The sequence below is a fragment of the Lytechinus pictus genome, chromosome 3 (genome assembly GCF_037042905.1).
Source record: "Lytechinus pictus isolate F3 Inbred chromosome 3, Lp3.0, whole genome shotgun sequence".
Taxonomy (NCBI): Eukaryota; Metazoa; Echinodermata; class Echinoidea; order Temnopleuroida; family Toxopneustidae; genus Lytechinus; species Lytechinus pictus.
In genome coordinates, this window is record NC_087247.1 from 4,387,260 (window position 1) to 4,410,777 (window position 23,518).

Below are 23,518 nucleotides of genomic sequence, written 5' to 3' on the forward strand. Positions count from 1 at the left end.
TGATCATCACATCTTACGAGCAATGAAACACAATGGTTAAATTTTCATTCAGTGTTGGTGTTGGAAGCATAGATCCCACACCTAATCTGAGTTTACAAAAACGGGCCATATTGCATTATTGATGGTTTGATATCAAGTGAGATTCGTCCTACTATCAGTCCGTTTTTTAGTTTGGTGCTGTGCTAATGCTGACACCAAGATTGAAATTACCCATTTAACGTTGTTAGAGGGTGTCATGGATTCCAAATCTGACATCTAAAAATGAAATCTCAATATGAGGGGAAAATTCTGAATAGTAATAATCCAATACACAGAGATTTTTTTTAAATGGCAATCATACTTACTACTGCTAACTCGATTGGAAGAGGAAATTTGATCTTGTCTTTGAATTTATCTTGCAATTCTTTGACTATCACCAAGAATAGAATCCCCAGTGTACTGTTAATCATTGCGGCAACATTAGTTAGGTGTATGTTGAGGAAGAAATCACGATATGTCTGTGGATCAATAAGAAAATTTGAAAAAATGAAGTAAAGAGTGAAGTGGGTTGAATAAATTCAATAATGATAATAATTAGGCCTGGGTCTGGCAAGTTGGTCGACTGGTGCTCGCTGGATGCTACTGGTCACCAGCACAATACAATGAAATAAAGAAATACCCAAAAAATTACAGCTTAATATTTCTTAAATGATATTAGATTTGAAACTATAAATCAACCACTGATTAAAGATTAGAAATTTGATATCATGTAAAAGGTTTCATAAAGATAAGAAAATTTGGATCACTAACTGGTTTCAAAGTCTTTGGCATCAATGAATTTCCGCACAGCTTCATGTATGATTGTTTAGTTATTCATACATTAATACAATACCAACCCAATAAATTGGAGTGATATTTCACATAAATATACCTATCCCTTCCTTGTGAAATGGCTTCATTTACAAGACAATCTGACATATCAAAACCTTTAAACTATGGCTGGCAACAAAACGAAGACGTAATTGGGAAAAACCCATCAACTTTTTTTCCCTTTACTACTAAGAACTGCTACCCCTCCCATATTTACTCATTTGAAGCATTGCCAATAAACAAGATATAATCCGTATACTAAGGGAATTCCATCGTACCCCATGAACAATTAACTGTTGATGGAAATTAACATGTACAGTGTATGTAGGTACAACTGACAGAACACGTGACAAGGAACTATCATTACCATCGAAGGTTCCTCTAGGGGACAATATTCCACGAAAATCAACTTGATTTGCAGTACTTACAAAAATACGAAACAAATGATTGGTGAAATCTTTTGCAGATTAGGGGGAAATATTTTCTTTTTGATTATGATAATGAAGTAAATCATACTATTAAATATGTGATATACATGGATGACACAAGCTTGTCTCCCATGCACTATCAAATATCAGGAAATTCTATATTTCCTCTTTAAAAAATATTTAAATCTTAAAATAAATATTTAAAAAATCCTCGTAATTCTATAATATTGTGAAAACATTTTATCCCCAATTCAACTATTTATCATGGTTTTCTGCTCCTAAAAACATCACGTTTATGCCGAGGAGACATTTACCTTTCAATCTTTTGTAAGGCAGCAACACTACATGTATAATACAATAACAAAAGTACATGTATGTGCAAAATATTGTAGTCGAAAGCATTCAATCAGCACTTAACTACATGTATTATCTTGCTTAATTTCCTTCAATAAATATCACCTTTTGGTAGAGGAGGACTTTACCTTTAAATCTTAATATTAAAGCAATATTGACTGGCCTCGGGGCGATACGACATATATCGCCCGAACTAGATTTATATCGCCCGAGTCGTAGACAAGGGTGATATCAATTTAGCGAGAGCGATATATGTCCTTTCGCCCCCAGGCCAGTCAATATTGCTATTATTAACCAAATCAGACATCTAGAGCGAAAATCGTTAAAATTTAGATATTTTAAATTTTTAGAATGAGAATCTAGTTTATCATGTTGAGCAGACTGGGCCTCTGAACTTTACCATTGTGACGTAATTGAAATGACGCGTCCCTGGCCTAGGGACGCAGTATCCAGCGTTGTCTTAACTTGATTACCATTATGACGTATAGCACTGCGCGGTTCAAGGACGCATGCAAAAACGCGTAGAATACCCGGATATTAGCGCTGCCTTTTATTGCCCGCTACATTTCCACGCATTTTCTCATTGACTTTCCTGAGCGGGCAATAAATTGGGCCCGTGGATAAACAATTGGAATTTTATTGACCAGCCATTTGATCCCAGTCTTAAGCAGGCAACAATGTTTCAAAGTTGCCCTGCTCAGATGTCTGATACGGTTAATAATACACAATAACAAAGGCATGTGCACAAATGACAACTTGATGAAGAATGTCTCTATTTATAAGACAGGTACCTCACTGCTCACGTCCTATGGTTAAGATAATAGTTAAACAGTTGACAGGTGAGGTACATGTACATGTACAACTGCTCAGGCACACATTGGGGAACCTACTGTTCTCAAATTAAAGTTTTCTTTGCGTTTCTTTTACTACCAGTATATTGTAAACATGTGTAGATTTCTTCCTTTTACAATATTTGAATTACAATTTTAAATAATTATTTTAGAGCAAAATTGAAGATAATCATTTCTGCTTGGTTGGTTGTATTTATTGGTATTTCTTAAGATTAACTTAAGTTGTTTATGACTTGAAAAAAAAAAAGTTTGAATGGAATTGCATGAAGAATAATCTCAACATTTAAGTAACAAATGAAAAAAAAAATGAAACTTGAAAACTGAAAGACATCTAACATTAAGTGAATCAGTCATATGATACAGTGTTTGTTTTAACATGCTACGTAAATAAATGACCTAAGCAATTATCTACAATGTCACTTTAATACTTCTGAAAAGCACATTTACTCTCTTTTTCTTGGGCAAAACTTAATATTGATTTGAATGCATGATTCAGCAGATTGAAGCAGCACTTGAGTTCAAATTGAATATTGATTATGTAAACATTTCGCACCCAAAGTTACACAGAAGACGACAGCTACATGTTTGACATGAAAAACAGTAATCTTCTATCACCACTATTAAGGGAAACACATAGGACAAGAGTACAGTCAGATTGAATCTACACGTAGTTGGAAAATAGGATAACATGTGGATCATGCATGAACTGAGGGGTGCATGTACAATTGATCTACAATGCAAATCTTTATCAAATTTCTGTTTTTATCTTCACTTTAGAGTGTTGGTGTTACTCAATTCCGAGGTGTTAATTATTACATTGTTGTTAAATATACATGGATATACTGGTTAAATACTTTGTCTACCAAAAAAGAAAATGTCAATAATGTATATCCACCAAAACATCTTTTTATTTCATATCATCCACTAACAGTTTTAGGACATATACATAATATATAGAGTATTAATAAACTGAAATAGTGACAAATACTTTTTTTCTTGGGGGGGGGGGGAGGTATTTACCAAAACAAAAGAGAGGCTTTAATATTTAGATATGAATTAAAGTATTATTTTTTCAGAGGGATTTTATTTCTAACTTACTTTTGGGAGAGCAAATATCCCAGAGTGCCTGGGGACGGGGACGCCAAAGAGTTTATTAAACTGGCTCGTGAAGACATGAAATGCAGCACCGGTAGTAAAACCTCTCACAAGGGGATCGGCTAAGTAGCAGGTAACAAACCCTAACCTCAGAACACTCATTGCAACCTGTATGGGAGAAGAGAGAGAGAAAACAAAACAAAACAGGAGATTAATACATTCAAACATTGTTTTGCAGCCACCTGTAGAAGGACCACCTGTCCATAAACACCACAGGTTAGGTTTTTCCTGAACATTTTCATTGAAAACATACATTACGTGAATATCACTGACAAGATGCTTTATGAAACATATTAGGAGTTCCCCTTTAAACTTAGTCCCTGGTCCAATCAAATTTTCTTCCTTTCTACTTCTCTGTTATCACGTTCATACCTTCCTTCATTTTTATCCTCTATAATTCTGCCCTTGCCTATCCATTCTAATACAAATTTCTCCTCTCTTCCTGAAAATCATTATTTCCTCTTCTAAAGTTCTCTATTCTCATCTAGTTATCCTCACAAACCTACCTGGATGAGCCCAACGATCATGGCCAGAAGAGCTCCAATCTCTGCCCGCAGGATGGCTTCCTCACCCGGAGCAAAAATAGCCGTGGCCCCTCCTACTGCCCCCTCTCCCGTGGGGGAGTACCCCCCTGAACTGGAGTTCACGGCTCCACCAGGGGCAACCGTGTAAGGCGATGCGGTTGGCATGGTAACAGCTTGGTTCCTTTCTTGCTCAATGACATCCATCACCTTGTCTATTGCCTGACCCGACATAATGCTCACAACGGCAAAGGTACCTGGATGAAGGTTGTAATCCAACACGTCAAAAACAATGACATTAAGAATATTATATTAGGAGGCGCGATAGCTCAGTCGGTAGAGCGGGGGTTTCGGATTCCAGTGACCCGGGTTCAATTCCCAAGTGGTGCGCTAGTGCCCTTTGGTAAGGCATTTATCCTCATTACTAGGTCCCTCGGAGAGGACCTTAAGCCGTTGGTCCCCTGGTTGCTTGCTCACAGGCATTCGTGCTTTCTTAGCAGTCAGGTAAATAAACCTCCGTATAATATTATTGCATGTGTCTTTGATACATTGTACATGAACATATAAGAACAAATATATATGGTTCTAAATATTTGTCATTCTTCTTTTTCTGTTACATTGTGCACAGGTTGGTACATGGTTCATTATTATGATTTCCTTCCATTCAATATGCAACATTTAAAGGTCAAGTCCACCCCAGCATAATGTTGATTTGAATAATAGAGAAAAATCAAACTAGCATAACACTGAAAATTTCATCAAAATCGGATGTAAAATAAGAAAGTTATGGCATTTTAAAATTTCGCTTATTTTTCACAAAACAATGATATGCACAACTCAGTGACATGCAAATGAGTCAGTCCATGATGTCCATCACTCACTATTTCTTTTGTGTTTTATTGTTTGAATTATACAATATTTCATTTTTTACAGATTTGACCATAGGGACCGACTTGACTGAATCATAAAGCATTAAACGATGCTAGTTCCACATGTTCAGGGAGGAATTAATCACTGTTTCACTTGACAATGAGGAGAAAATTAGAATATTTCATATGTCATATAATAAGATACAAAAGAAATAGTGAGTGGAAGACGTCATCAGTCTCCACATTTGCATACCAACCAGGGTGTGCATATAACTGTTTTGTGAAATTAAGCGAAACTTTAAAATGTCATAACTTTCTTATTTTACATACAATTTTGATGAAATTTTCAGTGTTACTTGTTGGATTTTTCTCTTTTTATTCAAATCAATTTTTTGTTGGGGTGGACTTGTCCTTTAAATATTTGTAATAATAATTAATAATAATTGTAAATTTATATTGCGCAATTTCTATTTGGATATACTCAACTGCGCATTACAATACATAACAGATAAGCAGAATAACAGGATACGCAAAAATTTTAGAAGTAAATTTAAGTTCGCTAAATTAATCGAAGAAAAATAAGTAAAGATTAATTATTTCTACAAAATACATAACAAAAAAGTGACTTATTTATCAAACTCTCTTGAAAGAGGTGAGATTTCAGTTTAGTTTTAAATAAGTTGACAGAGGATGCATTTCTTAGTAGGTGGTTTCAAACCGCCTCGATCACAAGAATCCCCATTAAATTACGAGAACTTTTTAAGGCTGAAAAATACCCATTAATTATTCCTGCATTCACACCGCCCTGAAACATACCCTTCGGGATAAGTTCCTGAAGTTACGAGCATGCGCAGTATGGTCTGATAAGCAGCAAGGCGCGAAGTTCAAAATCACTAGCCCAGCAGCAACCCATGCACGGCGCGGCACCCAACGACACGCTGGGCTAAAAGTTCCCGTAATTTGCTTTCAGACCGCCAAAATACCCACGACCTTGGAAAAATCCCCGCGAAAGTTCTCGTAATTTCGCCAAGTACCTACTATTTATCGGGTATTTTCTTTCGGGGATATTACGCGTAGTTTGCTTTCACACCGCCAAAATACCTGGTATTTTCTGATCGGGGTAAATTTCCCGATCAGAGAATACCTGGAACTGGCGAACTTCGAGGCGGTCTGAAACCACCTAGTGAGGAAGGTCACCAAGTGTAATCTTTGTTTTACATGGTGGGAGACTGAGGAGCATTGTGTCATGGGAACTACGAAGCCTGTAAGACTGGGTGGGTGATTTTAATTTAAGGAGTTCACTGAGATAGGTGGGGGCCATGTCATGTAGTATCTTATATGTTAGGAGCATTATTTTGAAGTTGATTCGCTGACGTACTGGAAGCCAATGTAGATCGTGGAGTAGGGGCCTTACATGGGAAAATTGGGGGGAATTACGAATGAGTCTGGCACATGCATTCAGTGCTTGTATCAAGGACTATATAAATGTTGCATATATTATTACCATTACAATCATCACCTTCCTTTCTCTTTCAAATAACACTTACTTTTAAAATCTGCCAACAAGATTTCTTATGCTAATAAGGATTATTTTACTCTAATGCTTGACCCAAATTTAAACATGAATGACATTTTTTCCCCATTTAACACATGAAGACTCATTTATATTTCACAAATTCATTCATTTAATCTTCATGAAAAAGGAAAGGGAAAAACTAATATACAAAAATAAGATATATATGACTGCCATTTGTTGTAAAGCATTGGAATCACAAAAAGACAATAGCAAACTCAATTCTTGCATAGGTCACATGCAGTAGACATAAAGCATGATCTACATAAAATAGGACTACATCCAAGTTGTCAGCCAAATAGCAAATGGCGGTAATCTGTTATTTATATTTTGAATGTGACAAAATTTCAATCCTTTGCAGTGGACCATTTTCATGATATTCTTCCTATTAAACATCATGAAAACAATATGATAGCTGATTATATTCCAGCTTTTCTGTAACATCTGTTAATTTTCCCCCGGGGGGGGGCACTCAGTATATAATGCATAGTGGGTATGTGCCGCGGAGGGGACCCCCATTTTTACACTCAAATTTCCGTTCCGAGGCATAGCATTTTTGTCTTATTGAGAAAAAGAACAAAGAAAGCCGCTCCAAAGCATAGCATTTTCTTCTTCTCGAGAAAAAAAAAAGAAAAAAATCCGCTCCAGGGCTTCGCATATTTTCCGTTACGACGTTCCGGTCGCAATTTTGGTGAAAAGCGGCCAAAGCTCGCTGTCTGACCATCGCCTCTGCGCTAGCGCGCCCGGCAGTCGTGCCGCAGCCCAGCTGCATGCACGTTTCATAGGGATGCATACGCACTCGCACGCAGGCGACCCGTTCCAAGGACCCCCGTTTTCACAAACATTTGTAGTTCCGAAGCCCGTTCCGAGGACCCTCCTTTTTACAATAAGCCCGCTCCAAGGCCCCCGTTTTTTGTCTCGCCCGCGGCACACCCCCACCACTTTTTTGGTCGAGTGCCCCCCCCGGGAATTTTCCACATATATAAATATAATAACAATATATACTGATTATATAGCGCAGAAACTATGTGCATAAATTCTACTGCGCTGCAATTAAGAGCTAGTGAAATGCTTGAGAACAAATTTTAAAATATTTATAAGATTAATTGTGCACACATTTTGGACTTACCTATACTAAGTTGTCTACTGGTGCCGAATATGGCGTAAACGATGGCAGGAAAAAAGGATGTGTACAAGCCATATATAGGACTAACATCTGCTAAAATTGCATGTGCCATGCCTGCAAATCAGGAGAAATAAAATAAAAGAGAAGCTTTATTGAGAAGATTGAAAAGTGTATATAATTTGCAAAATCAAAACAAGAAACTTCAAAAGAGCATGAAAATCACTGCACAGGCAAACAAGTATGAGAATAATAAATGAATATGAGTGACTCTACTCAATAGTTTGTGTAGTTGCAGTTTTGCTTCTTTTTGCTCTCCAATGTGATATAAAACATATCAACACTGTAGAGCTGTAGTGTGAACAGGGTTTCGAGAATAGTTAAGGTTATTTATAGATTTGTTCTTCATTATTCTTGATCATCCTCTCTCCTCTGTTAAGCCCCCATCACACTTATTCCGAATCAAGCAGAATTGGCCTGAATGAAAGGACTATTGTTTGACCACCAGTTGGTCATTTAAATCTACTTCGAACACCGTTCGAAAATATCCCTCGAATGTTTTGAACATGACCAAAACCTTCGGGACGGCCAAAAGAAATGACAAAAATATTTCGAATGCACTCAGGATATTTAGAATGTCCAAAAACGTAGCACGAAGGCCTCACGGGCCTATTAACATTGGGAAAGCAAGAGATATTCCTTCGAGCCAACCCATTGCTATTTTTTTTATTTTGATATGGCTGATTGACAAAGTGTATGCATATGATTGTCCATCTAACACTGATTCTATTTTTGGTAATTACTGAACTTCCTTTTCCCAAATTGGGAAGAAATATCATCAATTTTGGACTATATTTTGACTGGCGGAAGGATTAGGGCTATTTTGCTGTTTGAGGTGATGAATCTGCTCCCCCCGACGGTGTCTTCAAACACGCCAATTTATTTCTAAAATGAGCCGGTCGAGGGACCCTTTTCTGGTCAGATATGGATTGCCAGATATATATCCTATCCACTGGTAGTAAACATTCGACCCCCGAATTTCACCCTTATTTTTTATGATTTTTTTAAAGTGCCAATTTAACACACGAGTCTATGGGGAATTAATTAGGCCTGTGAGACCCGAATTATCAATCTGACTCCATTTTGACTAGTGTATGATGATACACCTGGTCAATTTACTGAATTTCAACTCCAGTTTGGTGAATTCATAAGTTCCTCCCAAAAATTTCTAGATTTTTTGAATATTTTTTCTTTCCAGCTTCTGCTTGATTCCTGCTGATTCCGAATAAGTGTGATGGGGGGTTTAGTCATCATAATTCCATCTTTTCTTCCAGCACCTTCTTTACATTCCTTTCAACATGCCAGATTCACTCTTCCATTCCTCTCTTTTGTTCATGCTCATGTTCACTCATACTTGACTCTTGCTAAGTTCTTATTCTCTGATTGGTTCTCTCCCTCTGACTTAGGTTCATTAATATTCATTAGCAGCTATTCATATGCCATGTATATTCATGTCTTTCTTTTATTTGCTACCTTTGCTATATGAATATTCATAATTTACCTTTGTTATATATAAATCAAGCATGTAAATATCTTATGCCAAATAAACCCCTGAGGTTCAAAGTTGTTTAGCCCAGGACAGTTCATCACAGGCAATCATTGAGTGAGGTTGTCCACTTTATGTCTCTGTAAGTTAGAACCACGCCCTTTGCCTACCACTCTGGCCACTCTACAAATTGGTGGCAATTTGCAAAAGAACTTGTTTTTTTTTAAGAATAATAAATTAATATGAGTGACTCTACTCAATAGTTTATGTAGTTTTGCTTCTTTTTGCTTTCCCATGTGATATAAAACATATCAACACCAATTTTCAAAAGAACTTGTTTTTTTTAGAATAATAAATGAATATGAGTGACTCTACTCAATAGTTTATGTAGTTGTAGGTTTGCTTCTTTTTGCTCTCCAATGTGATATAAAACATATCAACACCAATTTGCATAAGAACTTGTTTTTTTTAAGAATAATAAATGAATATGAGTGACTCTACTAAATAGTGTTGTAGGTTTGCTTCTTTTTGCTCTCCCATGTGATATAAAACATATCAACACCAATTTGCAAAAGAACTTGTTTTTTTAAGCTCAACTTGATTTTGTGCCATCCAATAAATTACTTCACATGTTTATAGGTCTCGTGAAAAATACGGGTTAATACATCTAGTTCTGTATCCTGTTCCAGTACTTGTCTGAGTACGAGTCATCTCATAGCGATAAATAGTGGAAATTAAAAAGAAAAGTTCATTTCAAATCAATCAAATGCAATATGGCAAATGATCTACATGTATGCCCCCTTTTTAAAATGATGAGTAAATCCATGTTGGGATGCAATATGTGCAATAAAAAATACAACTTAGGCAAAAATCTGTTATCAATGCAAACTCACAAGTGAGTCATAACAAACTTCACATAGTGTACATGTACATACATGTACTTAAAACTTTTTTTTTTTATTGAACAAATCAAAACAAATCACAATCACAAGCAATCAAAACATTTACAAAATATTGTATCATTAAACAAAAAACAAAAAAAAGAAGGAGAATTTATTACTGCTTATATGGCATTACAGTTATTTAAAAATACCAGCAAAATAGGGTAAAACTAAAAATGACAAATGATATATGGAGCAAAACAAACAGACAAATAAATATTCAGAAATTGTAATCAAAGATGTTTAAAATTGTGTACATTGAAGTTAATGTCAATATTGTGGTATCAGCTCTGAATCAACAAGTAAATGAGGTTAACTGCTCGTCTATCCTATAAATCAATAAAATAACTTTACTTGGGTACACACCATTCAATGTAAATACTATAAAAAGAATCTGGAGACATACATGTACAGAATGTTGATGTTCACTATATAAAACTACACGGGAAACACAAACTTACATACATGCAACATTGGTATTTTTGTAATATTCAAAGGGTACTCAACCTTGATTAAAAATTAGATCTTAAATTCTTCTCCCAAATCTTTTTTTTACACTGACCCTGATTTAGACTTCGATCAACAAGTGGGTCTTCACACAAGACTAGCACAACTTGTTGTACCTAAAGTGGTTAAGTGATTTGTGATGACAGTCTGTTGTGATTCTCCCAAAATTGCACAAATAATGCAGCGCTATACCTTCTTTTTACTGAATTGATTTTATAAAAGGATGGTCCGGGCTGAAAGTATTTATAGCTTAATAAATAGAATAGAATTCACTGAGCAAAATGCCGAAAATTTCATCAAAATCGGATAACAAATAACAAAGTTATTGAATTTTAAATTTTAGCAATATTTTGTGAAAACAGTCATCATGAATATTCATTAGGTGGGCTGATGATGTCACATCCCCACTTGTTCTTTTGTATTTTATTATATGAAATTAGGTTTATTCAAATTTTTTCCTCCAAGAACTAGAAAAATTGGATTGACAACTGACTTAGTGCATTAGATATTTATTGCTGCAACTTATTTCATTATAAGGGAGACATATTATTCACACAAGTATGAAATAATGAAAAAAATTATGATTTTATGTAATAACATAAGAAAACGGAAAGCGGGGATGTGACATCATCAGCCCACCTAATGAATATTCATGACGACTGTTTTCACAAAATATTGCTAAACTTTAAACTTCAATAACTCTATTATTTGTTATCCGGTTTTGATGAAATTTTCGGCATTTTGCTCAGTGAATTCTACTCTATGTATTAAGATATAAATATTTTCAGCCCGGACCATCCCTTTAAGTAAAGAAAAAGTTATATAAAAATTACCACAAATTATGCTGGCGCAAATATTCACTACTGAATGATATATAAGCTAAAACAACAACAACCTGGATGAGAGAGGTCTTTTACAAATGTAAATGTACACAAGTCATTGAGGGAGGACTTTTGGCTGCAATTCAGACCACTTTCCTCAAGAGGTTTTTTTTTTTTTTTTTTTTACAGAAAACTAAATCTGACCAGTTACAATAAATAATCAATGTACATGTATATCCAGTCTTCTACTTCAGACATTCTTAAACGCACTGTGCAAAAACCAAGGTATGTGCCAGCAGACTACTTCAAACCATGTACCTGTAGGTCCTACTAGAAAGGTTCAAACTTTGCACCTTGGGGTAGGAGGAGGGGTACAATTATCACCTAATTGAATAGTCCCTGATTAAAACTTCCTACATGTATATAACCAGGGTGCTACATAAGCACTTGCCCTTTTGCCCGGGGCAAGTAAAAATTAGAGTCGGGCAAGTGTTTTGAAATAAAGACCAAAAGTACTTGCCCGAATTGGGAAGGCAAAATTCTCAGTAGAATGACCAAAATTAGGGTTGATATTTTTGATATATTGATCGTAATTTTGTTCATAGCGGGCAAGATAAAATCAATTTGGAAAAAGTCATGCAATAACAAGGTAAATCAGTTCATGCCAAAAGAGAGAAAAGAAGTTCAATGGTTCATAAAACCACAATACTTTCTTATGAAGTGTTAAAACTTTTTTTCAAGGATTTTTTCGGGCAAGTGAAATAGATTTTTGGGCAAGTATATTCCAACTATGTAAAAATTTACTTGCCCAACCGGGAAAGTGCTTCTAAAAAGTTATGTAGCACCCTGATATAACAAGTGATGCATGAAGTTCATTCATATAAACTGCACCGTACTAATTTTTTAAAACTTTCTTTTACTATTTCATCAATCAAAATAAAGATCACAAAACAGTTTTATCAACCAGTATGGTGCCAATTGACAAATACTATTTTAATCAATCAAAATCAATAAAACTCCCAGGTGACTTGTACATGTAGGGTGTCAATTGATGAGAAATCTCGAGTACTTGTGCTTAGCAAACTAACTAGCTTCCCAGGTGACTTGTAATACGGATTGAATGAGATCATTACGACTCATCAACTACTTCCCTCTAGTAATAAAATAGATCCTGTATATTTTATATATACATGTAGCATTGGTAATTATAGATTCTTCAAGTTCATCATATGGTTTTCAGACGTTATAATTCCGAACCCGTAGACGTTACTATTCCTTAACCCGTAGACTATCTTTAGATTGGAAGTTTAACCTGAAGATAAATTGAATTTAATAAAAGCAGGAAAAAAATAGAGAAAAATATTGGTGAAGGTTTGATGAAAACAATCAAAGAATACACTCTAAATTCCAAGGATTTAAAATAAATCCAGACCGGCTGTGAATAATGGCCAGCCGAATTTTTAATTGATTTCAAATCTTAAGGATTAACGTATAAATCTCAAAAGATTTAATTTCAAATCTTTTAGATTTACATTTAAATCAACATGGTTTAAATCTATATCTAATATTTGGCTGGTCACTGTTCACAGCCGATCTGGATTTATTTATAATCCTCATAATTTAGAGTGTAAGAGAATTATGATTGTGTAAAGTTTTTAATTTGTGATGTCATATGCGAATAGCTACCCAATGTGCTCAATTTTTCAATAGAACACTGATGAATAAAAGGAATACAAATATTTTTCTTATAAAATAGAAAATTAGAAGAGAGTACCGTATGATGTGTAATGATGTGTCTGATGATAAACTTTAAAAGTCAAAATTTTTTCAAGTACTGCATAGTACTGATTTTTATTTAGGCTCCCTGCTTGTATACTGTAATGTACCTCATGTAAAATAATCATTTAATCTCAAAACACTACTAGTATGTTTAAGAATATACATGTGTTTTCATATCAATGTCATTTGTTGTAAAAGTGGAACAAAATATTCAATTTAAACAAAGAACTTCCTTATTTTACATCCAATGTTAGATGATGCTTGCTTGATGTTTCTCAATTTATTCAATTTTCTGAAATTATTATTTCATTTTATTTCATTTCATTTTCTTCTATTTGATTTTCTTTATCTATTTATTTATTTATTCACTTATTTATTTTTATATTAGTTTAATTCATTTTTATTTATTCATTTATTTTTTTATTTACTTATTTATTTATTTACTTATTTACTTACTTACTTACTTACTTAAATTAATTTATTAATTTATTTATTTATTGGGGGGGGGGGGTCAAATTCCCCTTGAATACTGTCCAGCCAGTTATTACAGAGAATCTACAGCTTTGGTAAATGGTTCTGCAATGTATGTTTCTGCCTTTCTGGCATCTGTTTTTGTTCATACATATTTTATTAATAAAAAAAGGTTATTTAAATAAACAAGTGGAGCGCCTCTGACAGTCTCACCTGCATCACGCCATTCAATATAGCAGCAGCGCTGACTTTGAAAACTACTATAAAATAATTATTCGCAAAAAAAACACCATTCATATAATAATACAATACTACGTTCATTGACATTTGACCTTGATCATGTGACCTAAAACTTGTCAGTGATACTTGATTACCCCTATATCCACATTTTATACACTATATCTATAAACTTTGAAAGTTATGACAGCAATCTAATAATTACCTCTAAAATGGCCAAAGTTTGATGACCTTAAATGACCTTTGACTTTGGTCATGTGACCTGAAACTCACACAGGATGTTCAGTGATACTTGATTACTCTTATGTCCAAGTTTCATGAATCAGATCCATAAACTTTCAAAGTTATGATGGTAATTCAACAAATACCCCCAGCTTGGCCAAAGTTCATTGACCCTAAATGATCTTTGACCTTGGTCATGTGACATGAAACTCAGGCAGGATATTCAGTAATACTTGATTAACCTTACGTACAAGTTTCATGAATCAGATCCATAAACTTTCAAAGTTATGATGGTACTTCAACAGATAACCCCAACTTGGCCAAAGTTCATTGACCCTAAATGACCTTTGACCTTAATCATGTGACCTGAAACTCGGGCAGGATGTTCAGTAATACTTGATTAACCTTATGTACAAGTTTCATGAATCAGATCCATAAACCTGCAAGTTATGATGGTAATTCAACAGATACCCCCAACTTGGCCAAAGTTCATTGACCCTAAATGACATTTGACCTTGGTCATGTGACATGAAACTCAGGCAGGATGTTCACTAATACTTGATTAACCTTATGTCCAAGTTTCATGAACTGGGTACATAAATTTTCTAAGTTATGATGTCATTTCAAAAACTTAACCTTCGGTTAAGATTTGGTGTTGATGCCGCCGCCGTCGCAAAAGCGGCGCCTATACATGTACATGTAGTCTCACTCTGCTATGCAGGTGTGAGACAAAAACGGGGGTAAGAAATAAAGATTAATCCAAGACCATGTCTAGACTGGCGTCAATGCCCTCTCATAGGCCACATATATTTTAGGCACCATTTCTACTTTTGGTCATTTGTGTGCTGTTATATACATGTACAGTATATGCCCTATAAAACAGTAGCCCATCCCTAAAATATCAAAATTTTAAGGACAAGTCCACCCCAACAAAAACTTGATTTGAATAAAAAGAGAAAAATCCAACAAGCATAACACTGAAAATTTCATCAAAATCGGATGTAAAAAAAAAAGTTATGACATTTTAAAGTTTCGCTTAAATTCACAAAACAGTGCCGCACTGTTTTAATATGCACATCCTGGTCGGTTGCAAATGAGGAGACTGATGACGTCATCCACTCACTATTTCTTTTGTATTTTATTATATGAAATAGGGAATATTCTATTTTTCTCCTCATTGTCAAGTGATACAACGATAAATTCCTCCCTGAACATGTGGAATGAGCATTGTTTAATACTATATGGTTCAGTCAAGTTGGTACTTATTGTCAAATCTGTAAAAAGTATAATTCAAACAATAAAAAACAAAAGAAATAGTGAGTGATGGACATCATCGACTGACTCACCTACATGTAGTTGTGCATATCACTGTTTTGTGAAAAATAAGCGAAACTTTAAAATGTCATAACTTTCTTATTTTACATCCAATTTTGATGAAATTTTCAGCACTATGTTAGTTTGATTTTTCTCTATTTATTCAAGTCAGCATTTTCCTGGGGTGGACTTGACCTTTAAGGACTGCAAAAAAAAAATCAAAATGATAACATCTAACAAATGTATGCAGTAGGCCTTGACACCAGAACACAGGTCTCAAGAATGTAGACATAACAAATGTTCAAATATTGATAATAGACATATACATACGAGGTACAAGAAGGATTTGCATTACTTTAACATACTGTACATTTTGTACATGTACTGTACATGAGCACATTCAGCCTTGAAAAACCTTCTTTATATACTTAATTGTACTGTATTCACATTCAAATGCTTCAAAGTACAAATGATTTATATTAATATATATGCACTTGCTTCACTACTATTTCACTGCTAGTCTAATCTCCTACATATATCACCAACATAATTTCATCTGAATAGAATAATAGATATACTGTAAACCCGATTGCTGATAGTCATTGGTTCAATTGGGCTAATTGTCATTTTGTCTCTTTATGAAATGGTCTATTAAGGGTGTGTAATCAATTTTTTTTATAGGCTAGACTCACAAATCAAAAAAAAAAAAAAAAAGAAATCTGGTTTCAGTGGAGCATTCAATCACACCATTCCCCTTTTTAAAAATCCATCCATATGTATTGGATATTGTGTTTGACCCTGGAAGTAGAGGTCAACTTTTGGATTGTCTACAATAAAGTCAAAACATGAAAAAAAGCATGTCTAGAATCATGGTTGAGATCTCTAATGAATTTAATTGACTTTCAGGGATTAATTTTGCTTTGCAAATTTGAATAGCATTTTTGGTCATAAGAGAAAAGCTTTCAACTATTAAAGTAATGTACAGTCCTATGTAAAAATATGTTATACAAAATACTTTATGCATAGCAGTCTTTCAAAAATGTGGAGCAAATTGCGATGCGATACCAGGAAAATTATTCCCTTGACTTTTAACACTCATGATTCTGAAATATCACCTTTTAAAATTAAAATGCATCTATTTTAGCATTTCATATAATTTGCATTATAAAGGTAAATTGCCAATTTGTCTACTGCCAACTCGTCCACTCACCACATGGTCTACTTTCATTTAGTCTAATGCCATTCCGTCCATCAAAATTTCGTCTAACAACCATTTGGTCCATTAACCATTTGGTCCAAGACTCCAATCATCACTTCTTCTAATCACCATTTCCGTAGATGACCATTTCGTCTCATAACCAGTTGGTCTAATAATCCATTTCATTTTCATTCATTTTGCACAATTTAACATAGTCCAATTTTAAATAGACCAAATGGTATAGGACTAAATGGCCATTGGACCAACTGGTTATTAGATGGAATGGCATTGGACTTAAATGAAAGTAGACCATGTGGTGAGTGGACGAACTGATGGTAAACCAAATGATAGTAGACGAGTTGGCAATTAGACGAATTGGAAATAAACCAATTATACAGTGAAATCTCTAAGTTATTTATCTGGATTACTGAGCAGATATCATAAGCACCAGATGTTACAGTTGTAGACCATGCGGGAGAAATCATATTAGATTTGAATAGATCCATACCAGGCAGGGCAATTAATGCAATACATACATTGCAAGGCCATGATCTTGGATAGCATATTGGCCTCAGGGCCCGTATTCCATAAACGAGAAAAGCATGCTTAAGTAAAAAATCTCAGCATTTTGTCTTATTTTCTGTCTAAGACAAAATTCTTAGCCAAGACGCATATTCCATAGAGAATTTTGTCTTAGAATTTGGCTAAGAGTTTTTGCGCGACCAAGACAGATATAGGATGAATGGCTAAGCAACTTTTCTTATAACTGCAGAGTCTGTATTCCATAAATTCAACATGGCTAAGAATTTTGCCCTTACTTTAAGACAGTTGTGAGCTGTCTTAATTGTTTTAGTTTCAAAGCAATTTCGGCCCAAGCCTTTTCTTTATCCTGAAACGTGATACGTGGGTCTCAAGATCTCTTCCCTTTCTCTTATTTCTCTAATTAGCGTAATTTTCTCTCCTTCAGTGAAATTGGCCTTCCTTTTATCTCAGCCTCCATCTTGATATTTCTTATGATGCAATTTTTGCTTTAACACATAAAACGCATAGACTTTTTACCGCGGAGCAGCTGTTTGGTTCGCGACAAAAGTTGCGCGACGTTGCAATTTTCTCATGACGTCATAGAATTTGAGACTTTGGCTTAGCCATATCCTCTGACTTGAGACAAATGTCTTAAAGTTAATAGAATATTGTTAGGGAAGATTTCTTAGACAAGCAAAATGCTAAGACAAATTGCTAAGACTTAATCAAAAAGCTTATCTCGTTTATGGAATACGGGCCCAGGGCCCCTTTCACTGGCCTTGGGGTATTTTGTGCCCTTTTAAATTTCTGCAAAATTAGTGCGGTACTCATGCTTTTCACACTGCACTTTTTTCCTTAACCCCAGGAAATTGGTGGGGCTAAGGGGGGTCTGAGCCCCATGAAGCCGGGTTAGCTGGCTTATGGTGGTGCTACATTGTAGCACCACAATTGCAGTGCTAAGAGATGCAGTATGAAACAAAACTGGGCTAAGGAAAGTGGGGCTAAGCATTAGCCAATCACAGAAGTCGAAATTGCATGTTAATCGCACTCTGTATGGTAAAATCATTAATATTCATGAGCTGTATGATGGTCCGGGGTTAAGGCGTTGACCATGGCTAAGCAAATAATATGGGGTTAAGAAAGACAAAGTGAATCCCAAAAATGATAGTATGGGGTTAAGGATAGTCTGGGGTTAGGGATACTATGGGTTAAGGAAATGCATTGTGAAAAGCATATTAAAATGTGCCCTTTTAATAAAGTGGATTTACCCCTCATACATTCGTAATTCCGAAGCTTCGTTATTCCGAAGGTTCAGATATTCCGAAAGTTCGTTATTCCGAAGGTTCGTATTTCCAAAGGTTCGTAATTCCGAAGGTTCGTTAGTCCGAAAACGAAATGAGGTTCGTAATTCCGAAGGTTCGTTAGTCCGAAAAAGAAGTGAGGTTCGTAATTCCGAAGGTTCGTTAATCCGAAAACGAAATGAGGTTCGTAATTCCGAAGGTTCGTAAGTCCGTAAATGAAATGATTAACGAACCTTATTTCGTTTTCGGACTAACGAACCTTCGGAACAACGAACCTTATTTCGTTTTCGGATTAACGAACCTTCGGAACAACGTAACTTATTTCGTTTTCGGATTAACGAGCCTTCGGAACATCGAACCTTATTTCGTTTTCGCATTATCGAACCTTCGGAATAACGCCACAAATGTTCGGATTAACGAACCCTTTTACGTTTTCGGATTAACGAACATCGAGGTATAGGCAATTTACGTGTTTCGGAATTACAAACCTTCGGAATAAAGAACCTTCGGAATTACGAAGTGTAACCGATTTACCCATCTGACAAACTGCTAGGCAATGAAGAATAATTTGGTCTGTTTACATATACAGATACAAGTTCATATCATAAAGAGAGATTAACAATTTGATAACATTATTTGTTTTCAAAGCAGCAGCCCAAATATTAGCATTTGGTAAATACGCGAGAAATGTTTCATATAACCTTGAAAACAGTTTTCGTAAAGCCTACATAGAATTTATTTGGTAATGTACATCAGTACAAGTCATAAAATTCAGAAAAAGGGGTGTTTCAACTCAGGCTCGCACAAAAGAAGACAGGACATTAAAAACATATTGTAGCTTTGGCAAAATTTGCTAATTGTTTTATGTACAATTTTATGAAACAAAGAAAGTGACTTATGGTATCTGTATAAAAATATATGACACAGGCATTGACAATGTCAAGAACGTGTCTGAACTTTTATGAATAAATGACCTTGAAAAGAAGCCAAAATACTGTTTATACTGTAGGTTATTACCTGTTGAGGAGCAAGAGGCAATAAATAGCACTTCAATAATTTTGCCATAATCATTCCATATTTTGTTATATTGACTCAAAACCTTTCAGAAAAGGAAAATAAAATGTCTGCATGATCTGGAGTACAAGTACAGATGTACATACTATGCTTGATCATCTTTTAATATGGCGCAAGAAGTTTAAATTTTGAAATTCGTTAACTGAGATTAAGCTGAGATATTCTGAATCACTGCAACACTTTCGTAAAGAATCCAGTAATCCACCAACACATTAATTTGTGGCATGCAATGTACATACATTCAGATATTTTCTCCTCTGATTTTACATTTGCATGTATTTGACAAAAACTGTATTTCATATGATAAACATTTTCTTCAGTAAATTTGATACAGTATCAATAATTTTCTGTATATTACTATATTTTCACATTCACTAAGAGATACAAATCTCATGTAGAGGCCAGACAACATGTCATGGTAACAAAATATTATGGGTTCATGGTGTACTTTGGGGGGCCAAAATGATATGTGAATTAGAGATTCAGTGAATTGTCATTGCATTGAGACCAGGGGGCCCTTTCATAAAGCTGTTCATAAGTTAAGAGTGAACGACTGGTGATCCTTTCTTGTGGTAAATTATATTCACCATCGGTGATTATTTAGTACATGTACGTAAGAAGGTTCACAAGCTGTTCTTCAGGGGATCCTCTGGGCTGAAAATATTTAGTAAATAAATAGAGCAAAATTCATGCAGAAAATTCTGTCAAAATCTGATAACAAATAGCGAAGTTATTGAATTTTAAATTTTAGCAATATACAATGTACATGTATTATGAAAACAGTTACATGCACGTCGTCTTGAATGTTCTTTACATTAAAGTGGGCTGATGATGTCACGTCCCCACTTTCCTTTTTCTTATGAAATATTATTACAAGAAATCATAATTGTTTGATTTTTTTCATACATGTGTGAATGTTGTCTCCCTTTTTATGAAATAAATTGCAGCAATAAATATCTATTGCACTGAATCAGTTGCCAATCCAATATCTTTAATTCTTGGTGAAATTTTTTTGATAAAACCTAATTTCATATAATAAAATACAAAAGAACGAGTGGGGATATGACATCATCAGTTTGCTCATTGTACATTCATGAAGACATGCCTAGAACTGTTTCACATGAATAATGCAAATCCTTAATACCATAACTTTGTTATTCCATGTACGATTTTGATCAAATTTTCAGTGCTTTGTTTGTCTGATTTTTTCTTTATCTGTTGAAATCATATTATTTTCAGCCTGGAGCATCCCTTTAAAGTCACTCATAAGTTACGTACAGCTTTATGAAACACAAACCTGATCATGCTTCAGCCCAAAGTGTGATATAAGAGTCAACATCATGTCTTCATCACATAAGGCGGTGCTGCACCATCCCGAGTTTGCTCAATCTTGAGATTTTAGCCCGATCGGCCTACTTCGCGATTAATCTCGAGATTCAAGAAACCCCGTCTCCACCATCGCAAGAAGAGCGATTCCTGCTCGAGCGAGGCAACAAGCCCGATATTCCGAGCATGCGCACTTTCGGATCTTGGAGTTTCAACGGCCCGCGCTTTTGAATAACTTCCCGCGATATGCAAGCAATGTATTCCTTTCACTAGCACTTTCGCCGAATTCGACCAGTGTTATGCAACAATCCTCTCAGCTCAGCGAGTGAAGAAGTGATGTATTCTTTGTTAAATATGATGGCGGAGTAGGAGGCAACGACAGAGAGAGAGAGCGAGAGGGAGAGAAGGAGGAAAGAAATGCTATTTGCTCACATTTTGCGAAGGAATAAGACGACACTGCTGTCAGTGTTGTTATTGAATATGACCATCGTCGATGAGCACCTCCCCCTTCTGTCTGGTCTCTCCCAAAATCCATTCACTGGTGGGACACCATCGTTGCTGATTAGGCAAAGTTTGATGAACGCTATTCGCGATAATATCTATTCGCATGTATAAAGTTGACTTTCGCACGTGTTTATGTTTTGACCAAGGCGGAAGTGGAACGCGAATTGCATTATGGACTGACGTCATGAATAAATTACCCCGAGTCCAATCTCGAGTGCGTCTGCACCTACGAATTAGCGGGATAATTCGTAAAATAGCGCGCTATTTTGCAAATAAACCCGAGTTGACTTGGGATTGCAATCTCGAGATTAATCCTACGAACTAGCGCGATAATTGCGTCTCCACTGCAAACTATCTCGAGATTTTTCAGATCGGGATAATTTGCCGGATCAGAAATAGCGCGCTAATTTGAAAACTCGGGATGGTGCAGACGGCCCTTTAGCTTCCTCAAAAGTTTAATCCTTTGATGTGTGTTTTAGATGAGAATTCAAAATGCTCATTCTGCTTTGGAAAATTAATTCCAACTACAAGTACACCATTGTATACATGTACATTGAAGTACTTAATATTAATATTAAACCAAGCAAACAACATGTCATTTACATGAGTACTTGTGCATATATTGACTAACTCGCAAGAAAATTGGCTGTACCAGCATTAATAATGAAGAACTTTTTAAATAAAGAGAAGATCAATGTAGGAAAACATGAGGGCAAAGGGCGATTAGAGCCCAAGTTGCCCCTAATTTCCCAAAAAAATTCATACTTAGGGGCGACTTTTCTTTTCAGAGTCGCTCCAAGATCTTCAAGAGTATTTAGAAGATCAATATTCTAAATACATACATGTACGTATGGCAGAATAATGATATTTGCTTTTACTGCATAATTGCTTGCTACCCCTAAAATGAAGCTCTATTTTTTAAAGAAATAGCCCACAAAATTCTGCAATAGCTCAATGTACATGTACAAAATCATTTCCTACTCTGGGGAAGGTCCTGTTTTAAATGTAGCGAATTAAAAAAAAACAAAAGTTATGTCTTTATTTTATAGTTTATACTAACCAGCAATTCAAGATAAACGCTAATTGCGTGGCTCCTGGCTTAAAGCTGGGAAAACATTGCTATACGTATAAAACATTGCTTCTTCAATATACAGTAGTATATTGAAGAAAGGATGGACAGAATAAGACATTTTCCATTCTCAGAAACAAGCTAGAGAGAAAAAAATTAAAGAGTAGTCAATACATAATATTTTATATTGATATTAAAGTGATGTGTGGTTTTCATTTTCTTTTTTTGTGATTGAACTACATTCTTGTAAAATGCATAATATCAGATTATATGGAAATGAACGACAATTTAAGATATTAAGGGTCAAGTCCACCCCAGAAAAATTTTGATTTTAATCAATAGAGAAAAATCAAACAAGCATAACGCTGAAAATTTCATCAAAATCTTATGTAAAATGAGAGTCGAAGATGTCACAATTTTTTTGTTTAATTATACAATATTTCAATTTTTATAGATTTGACAATAAGGACCAACTTCACTGAATCATAAAATGTTAAAACAACAGCAATACCACATGTTCAGGGAGGAATAAAACTTTGTTTCACAGGAAAACAGGGAGAAAATTATGATATTTCATACTTCATATAATAAAATACAAAGAAATAGTGAGTGGGTTAGTGAGTGATATCATCAGTCCCCTCATTTGCATACCGACCACCAGGATTGTTTTGTGAAATTCAACGAAACTTAAAAATGTCATAACTTTCTTATTTTACATCCAATTTTGATTATTTTTTTCTTTTTTTGATTTTCAGTGTTATGCTTGTTGGATTTTCTTTTTTTATTCAAATGAACTTTTTGCTGGGGTGGACTTGCCCTTTACTGGAAATTGGTACAAGATGAAAAATATATCATAATACAATGTACAACATATTTAACATTAAACATGTATGTATTCAAAATGTATTAAACTGACTTACCAGCAATAATGGATACGGTGGGAGCTAGATATCAAATGCACTA

The 23,518-nt window shown here is 35.0% G+C and overlaps 1 protein-coding gene across 1 annotated transcript in view; it reads right to left on the bottom strand.

Annotated features, from left to right (window-relative positions):
- LOC129256016 (prestin-like) overlaps window positions 1-23,518 on the bottom strand; it is a 49,364-nt gene that overhangs the window by 17,709 nt on the left and 8,137 nt on the right. The window contains exons 3-6 of the mRNA XM_064097907.1: window positions 7,730-7,840; window positions 4,144-4,415; window positions 3,581-3,745; window positions 345-497 (exon numbers count right to left, since the gene is read on the bottom strand). Of these exons, the coding sequence (XP_063953977.1) occupies window positions 345-497; window positions 3,581-3,745; window positions 4,144-4,415; window positions 7,730-7,840 (701 nt within the window). The remainder of the gene's footprint in view (window positions 1-344; window positions 498-3,580; window positions 3,746-4,143; window positions 4,416-7,729; window positions 7,841-23,518) is intronic.